The following is a 6,639-nucleotide window of genomic DNA, read 5'->3' on the forward strand; positions in this document are numbered from 1 at the left end:
AATTTCAATGATTTTGGATAAAAAATGATTTTTAGATGATGTTGCTATCATTAGATAATTTACAGTTTCCCATAGACTATAAGGCTATATATAAAATGATAGAATATTAGGGCCACAGAGGGGAAAAAAACACAAGTCATAATATTGTAACCAGTTGTTTTAAAGGAGGACAGTTGTTAAAATGACAGATGTGGGGCATTTCGTGAAATTGTACTTCAGTATGGTTTCATAAACAAAGACATGCTGATGTGCCAGAATATTAAGTATCACATTGTCATAAGTATCAAAACAATATGTAGCTTTTCTGCAGAAAGAACCAGCCTCATAAATTTATGACTTTATCCTTTTTCTTCAGTGTGGCCCTAGTACTCTGTCATATAAACAAATACACATTCCATATGAATATAAAAACACAATGTGTAACATTATGTTCCTTTATTGAATAAGGACAAAACAAAGCAGGTAAACCATCAGCTCCTTTCGAAACTGAAGTCACAGTGACTCTACAAGATGGAAAGCACAGAATCCAAGCATATTATACAAAATGATACATACACATTCAAAGGTCTGTATATAACACACCCTGCATGTCTGCACACTAAAATAAATGCAGGACAAATCCATACACATCAACTGAACAGACAAATGAATGGATGTAGTAGCCTCCCTGCAGCCTTGTATTACACACAGTATACCGCACAAACATCATAAGAGGCCAAATTCGTAAAAAAACGAACCCAAAAAAAACCAAATTCCTCTGCCACCGCAGGACATATTTAACCAAAATTGAAAGCACACATACTAACTAAAATAATTCAACACATATTGGTCCCTCAGCAGCCGACCACTGTCGTCATCAGGGAAGATTGCCGGATTGTCCCAGTCCATGGCTGGTGGCACTCTGGGGGCCCTCTCCTTCCTCAGGCAGGCCACATTGTGGAGGACAGCACAAGCCACAGTAATATCACATGCCCTAACAGGGCTGACCCTTAATTTGTGAAGGCAGTGAAAGCGTGCCTTCAGGAGGCCAAAGGTCATTTCAACTCTGGCCCTGGTCCTGGCATGGGCATGGTTGTAGGCCTGCTGTGCTTCCTGGGGGTCTGTGAAAGGTGTCAGGAGAAAAGGCTGGCAGCCATACCCCCTGTCTCCCAGCAACACACCAGAGAATTCACCTGTCAACACAAAATCTCATCATTACTACCTCATAAACACAGTGATATTCTTGACACAGCCATGATGGTTATAAATAGGGGTTGTGTGGCTTACCTTGTGATAGGCACTGATAGATTTCAGAGGCCCGAAAGATTCTGGAGTCATGGACTGAGCCAGGCCATTTTGCCACAACATTGCTGATCACACAGTCAGCATTGCAGACCATCTGAAATCATAAGATGAGGAATATTACACCAATCAATGCACATCACTGGCAATGCAGAGTGTTCGTCAATGGACAATATCAAAAAGTTATGTTCACCTGAACATTAATGCTGTGAAAGGATTTCCTATTCACAAAATCGGCCTCATGGGCACCTGAGGGGGCTTTTATCCTTATGTGTGTGCAGTCCACTGCACCAATGACATTGGGGAAACCTGTCACACAAAGTAATGAGTATCCTACTATGTGTTAACAGTTGTCCTGTAATTTGTAGATCCTCTTACCTGCAATCCTATAGAACTCCTCTTTGATGTCACAGAGTCTTCTGTGGCCAGGGAAGGAGATGAAGACATCTGCTAATGCTTTGATAGCCAGACACACACTCCTTATTGTGCGGCAAATTGTGGCCTTGTTCAGCTGTTCTGCATCCCCCACTGAGTACAGGAAGGCTCCACTAGCAAAAAAGCGCAAGGCCACACAAACCATTTGCTCCACACTCAGTGCATGGCTCCGTGCAGTGCGGTGCTTAATCCTGGGACCCAGTAGTCTGCATAGATACCTGATGCCATCTGCAGAAAACCTGTATCTTTCATATAGATGGTCATCAGGGAAGGCCAGTGGGTCCAACCGGTCCCTGAAGACCCTTTCTCGCCTGAAGGCTCTCCTCAGCACAAGTGCTTCTTCATCCACCACATCTCGCACGAATGGGCATGCCATTGTCAGAGCAGAAAGGAACACACAATTTTGGGCCTTCATATAGGCTAGTGGCCACACCTGGTGCTGGGGGGGTGGGCAAAAGAGGGCGATGCCTTATAACGATGACTTGGTTGTACTGATTGCTGGGAAAATAAAAAAAACCTTAGAAAGATGCCACCGTCCTGTGTGCTCACAATAAGAGCTCATATGTCATGGCTCACTTGACTTTACGAGAATATACCTAATTTTTATTTTGAGCTGTGTCATCTTCTTGGAGCTGGGGGAGGAAAGAAAAATAATGATTAATACATTTGTGTTACAGTTAGCATACAGTGTACATTGAAGGCATATCTCACCTCCCTCTCAAGTTTTTTTATTTCAAGGTCCAGTTTCCTAATTGTCCTCTTTTTTATTTCGGACTCCAGTGCAAGATTTTCCATCTTTTTCTTCTTGTACTGAATGTCTATGTCTGCCAGTTCTATTTGGCGCCGGAGGTGGTTGCCATACAACTTTCTGATAGCTTGTGAGCTCTGTGAACACAATACAATTAGCGCAGCTGGAATTTGGCAGGATGTGGTGTCCTTTTATTAATACGCACTATGTTGCCAGGCTGGTTTTCCCACTGTATAGCATCTGGGTCCTGTAAAAGAAATTAGATTTTTTGATTTTGATGAGGACTCCTCACCATTGTAGAGTAAATAGTACTTTCACAGTCTTAACATGATACCTCATGCCTTCTGGAATCCAGAGAGATGGTCTCCTCCTCATCATCGTCTCCATCATGTGCTGTTGCTGCTGCACTGGGGCCTTCACCCTATCACATTTAATCGGATTCATATTGAAGCTAGTAGACAAGACATGCCAGGCCTACAGTTTGCCTTTGATGGAGTACTCACTGGATCAGCATCGTCTGGTGCTTGTGCTGGTGGCTCTAACAGGAACACAGTGCTGCCAGACACTGCAAGGCAATAGGTAAACCAAAGTCAGACAGTCCAAATTGATTCAATATGAATGTGGTTGTATCCCATGTAGAGATGGAAGGACATACCTTGAATGAAGCGGGTGGCATCTTGGGAGGAACCTATGCTCGTCTCTTTCCCCCCAGGGATCCCCTCTAAGACGGGCCTGCCTTTATTTAGCTCCAAGGCCATGTCCTCTGCTGGGGTAAGGTCAGCCTTTGGTGACCCACCACCCGTGCCTTGTCTGTGGGTATTCTTTTTCACTGCTAAAACAGTACAGACAATGTGTGAGCAGGCACCTTCTGGGTACAATATATGCTTGTGCTTTGTTAAATATTAGTCAGGGACCATACCATTCTGCAGAATGTTCTTGTATTTGATTTTGACCTGCTGCCATGTCCGTTTTGGCCCGTTCATGTTTAATCTACACACACACACACACACATTTAATGGAGTCACACTGCAAAAAATTACTTGGTATTTTTGTCTTGTTTTCAGTAAAAATATCAAAAAATTTATCATAGCTTTATACAGTGTGATGGAGTTACTTTACACAATTTCACTCATATCTGCAGTGCATTTCAATTAAAAATTTAACCGTTTCATAATTACAGTACAACTGCATTTTTGGAGATGTGAATTAAATATTTGAATTGTAATTGTGATGTTTCAGCGGAGCGGTGAGTGTGTAATTGTGCACTACTTACGCATTCAGGCGGTCTGCAATACTTTGCCACGCTTTTTCTCTTTGCTTTATCACTGTGGCGGTGTTGCCTTTCTTCTTAATTATATCTTTTACCTCCTCGTATGCCTCCATGAGGATTTGTGCTTCCGACGGTGAAAAGTACGCGGCTCTAGTTGCCATGGTAAATCAGTTAATCTGTGATCTGTGGCGGGGTCTATTTGAGTGAGCCGTGAGCGCGCACCTATCCAGGATTGGTTTCACCTGGCTTAATGAATCCGTGTCTGCTCATCCTGGCTTGGTCTTTGTGCAACCAATTAAGCCTGGACGCACATGTTTTGGCTTCATTGAGCTCAGCTGAGTCATTTATCCAGGATGTCTTAATTCTACTTTTGTGCAACAGGCCCCAGGTCAGGAACGTGACACATTGACATTTGTCAACACAACTCATGCATACAACTGTTTATGTCAAACTGTTTAGTGTTCTACTTGTAGCCCTGGTTGTCTCCTAAAATAAAATTGTAAAACACTTCATTGTGAGGCTAAATATATGGGCTGGACATGCAGATAAATGAAAGTCAGATAAATGAAATGCCAATTTTTGCTGGGGTCTTGGGACTGATAGAGTTAATAGAGAGCAAGGTCTTGGGTTGACATGTTGACATGTTGCCTATCAAACACACTGTCCGTTTGAATTGAAGAAAGTAATGTAGGCTAGCCTACAGTCTTAGAAATAGCCAAGTTATTGACTTTCATTTTTATTTAACAATATTCCTAACAAAATTCAACAGCTTATACTTTATAAGTCTAACTTTTTGTATATTCAACCCCAAATGAGGGTAAATATGATGCTCATTTCCACAGGGCTTGTCCTAGCAACTCAGAAATAGGTTTGAATTATAGCTATCCCTTTTCAACAATTGCATATTCTTGGATAGCCTAGTCCTATAATTCAAAACAATGAAAATATGTAAACTCAGCAAAAAAAGAAACATCCCTTTTTCAGGACCCTGTCTTTCAAAGATAATTCGTAAAAATCCAAATAACTTCACAGATAATCATTGTAAAGGGTTTAAACACCGTTTCCCATGCTTGTTCAATGAACCATAAACAATTAATGAACATGCACCTGTGGAACGATCGTTAAGACTAACAGCTTACAGACGGTAGGCAATTAAGGTCACAGTTTTGAAAACTTAGGACACTAAAGAGGCCTTTCTACTGACTCTGAAAAACACCAAAAGAAAGATGCCCAGGGTCTCTGCTCATCTGCCTGAACGTGCCTTAGGCATGCCGCAAGGAGGCATGAGGACTGCAGATGTGGCCAGGGCAATAAATTGCAATGTCCGTACTGTGAGATGCTTAAGACAGAGCTACAGGGAGACAGGATCGGAGGCTGATCGTCCTCGCTGATCGTCCTCGCCACAGACCATGTGTAACAACACCTGCACAGGATCAGTACATCCGAACATGACACCTATGGGACAGGTACAGGGTGGCAACAACATCTGCCCGAGTTACACCAGGAATGCACAATCCCTCCATCAGTGCTCAGACTGTCCGCAATAGGCTGAGAGAGGCTGGACTGAGGGCTTGTAGGCCTGTTGTAAGGCAGGTGCTCACCAGACATCACCGGCAACAACGTCGCCTATGGGCACAAACCCACCATCGCTGGACCAGACAGTACTGGCAAAAAGTGCTCTTCACTGACGAGTCGCGGTTTTGTCTCACCAGGGGTGATGGACGGATTCGCGTTTATCGTCGAAGGAATGAGCATTAAACCGAGGCCTGTTCTCTGGAGCGGGATCAATTTGGAGGTGGAGGGTCTGTCATGGTCTGGGGCGGTGTGTCACAGCATCATCGGACTGAGCTTGTTGTCATTGCAGGCAATCTCAACACTGTGCGTTACAGGGAAGATATCCTCCTCCCTCATGTGGTACCCTTCCTGTAGGCTTATCCTGACATGTCCCTCCAGCATGACAATGCCACCAGCCATACTGCTTGTTCTGTGCGTGATTTCCTGCAAGACAGGAATGTCAGTGATCTGCCATGGCCAGCGAAGAGCCCGGATCTCAATCCCATTGAGCACGTCTGGGACCTGTTGGATCGGAGGGTGAGGGCTAGGGCCATTCCCCCCAGAAATGTCTGGGAACTTGCAGGCCTTGGTGGAAGAGTGGGGTAACATCTCACAGCAAGAACTGGCAAATCTTGTGCGGTCCATGAGGAGGAGATGCACTGCAGTACTTAATGCAGCTGGTGGTCACACCAGATACTGACTGATACTTTTGATTTTGACCCCCCCCCCTTGTTCAGGGACACATTATTCCATTTCTGTTAGTCACGTCTGTGGAAATTGTTCAGTTTATGGTCTCAGTTGTTGAATCTTGTTATGTTCATACAAATATTTACACATGTTAAGTTTGCTTAAATAAAACGCAGTTGACAGTGAGAGGACGTTTCTTTTTTTTGCTGAGTTTATATGTATTTTTTTTTAACTTTCACCTCCTGTAAAAACATGCAGATTACCCTCTCCTTAATGTTTTGAGATGCTGTTATGAATTGACCAGGTGGATTACGTCTTGCAAGTAAATCACACATTTTACTCTTAAAATTACTAGGCTAAACAGCAACATTTAGATTGGGATTAATAGACTAAGCACTGTGACAACCAATCCATGAATAGACAACCAGCCCCAGTCTCCCCTATTCACTGCATGTCACAGCTATTATGGTTTCCTTCCATATGCTGTTGGAAGACTAGAGCAGAGGTAATGTCAAAGAGCCTATAGATGTGGTAATAGGAACACAGACGTGATCCTCTATGATGATCATAGATGGATTTAACGTGAGCATTTGTGATAAACAAATTACTTTGTTTAACATTTGTCAATGTGACAGCAAACGGATCAACAACAACAACAAATTAT

The 6,639-nt window shown here is 43.2% G+C and overlaps 1 protein-coding gene across 4 annotated transcripts; it reads right to left on the reverse strand.

Moving 5' to 3' along the window:
• Nucleotides 1–397: 397 nt before the first annotated feature.
• On the reverse strand, nucleotides 398–4,111 carry LOC139530366 (putative nuclease HARBI1). Of its 4 annotated transcripts, XM_071326701.1 has the most exons (10): nucleotides 3,384–4,111; nucleotides 3,120–3,296; nucleotides 2,968–3,029; nucleotides 2,799–2,885; nucleotides 2,670–2,711; nucleotides 2,428–2,601; nucleotides 2,313–2,348; nucleotides 1,660–2,214; nucleotides 1,267–1,378; nucleotides 398–1,172 (listed from the first exon to the last, which is right to left on the reverse strand). In XM_071326701.1, the coding sequence occupies exons 1-7, from the start codon at nucleotides 3,550–3,552 to the stop codon at nucleotides 2,313–2,315; spliced, it is 747 nt and encodes a 248-aa protein (XP_071182802.1). In that variant the 5' UTR covers nucleotides 3,553–4,111; the 3' UTR covers nucleotides 398–1,172; nucleotides 1,267–1,378; nucleotides 1,660–2,214. The 4 variants fall into 4 exon arrangements, with proteins under 4 accessions (XP_071182802.1, XP_071182803.1, XP_071182801.1 ...); XM_071326702.1 differs by having other exon boundaries at nucleotides 3,120–4,111; XM_071326700.1 differs by lacking the exons at nucleotides 2,313–2,348; nucleotides 2,428–2,601; nucleotides 2,670–2,711; ... (2 more) ...; nucleotides 3,120–3,296; nucleotides 3,384–4,111 and adding an exon at nucleotides 1,475–1,566 and having other exon boundaries at nucleotides 1,660–2,211.
• Nucleotides 4,112–6,639: the final 2,528 nt, after the last annotated feature.

Source organism: Salvelinus alpinus, chromosome 9 (assembly GCF_045679555.1).
Source record: "Salvelinus alpinus chromosome 9, SLU_Salpinus.1, whole genome shotgun sequence".
NCBI classification, from domain to species: domain Eukaryota; kingdom Metazoa; phylum Chordata; class Actinopteri; order Salmoniformes; family Salmonidae; genus Salvelinus; species Salvelinus alpinus.

Coding starts and splice junctions, on each gene's coding strand:
- LOC139530366 (XM_071326699.1), bottom strand. CDS start 2,131: ATGAAGGCCCAAAATTGTGTGTTCCTTTCTGCTCTGACAATGGCATGC. Junction 1,591..1,659: donor GGAGTTCTATAGGATTGCAG/GTAAGAGGATCT, acceptor TTTGTGTGACAG/GTTTCCCCAATGTCATTGGT. Junction 1,379..1,474: donor TTCACAGCATTAATGTTCAG/GTGAACATAACT, acceptor TTATGATTTCAG/ATGGTCTGCAATGCTGACTG.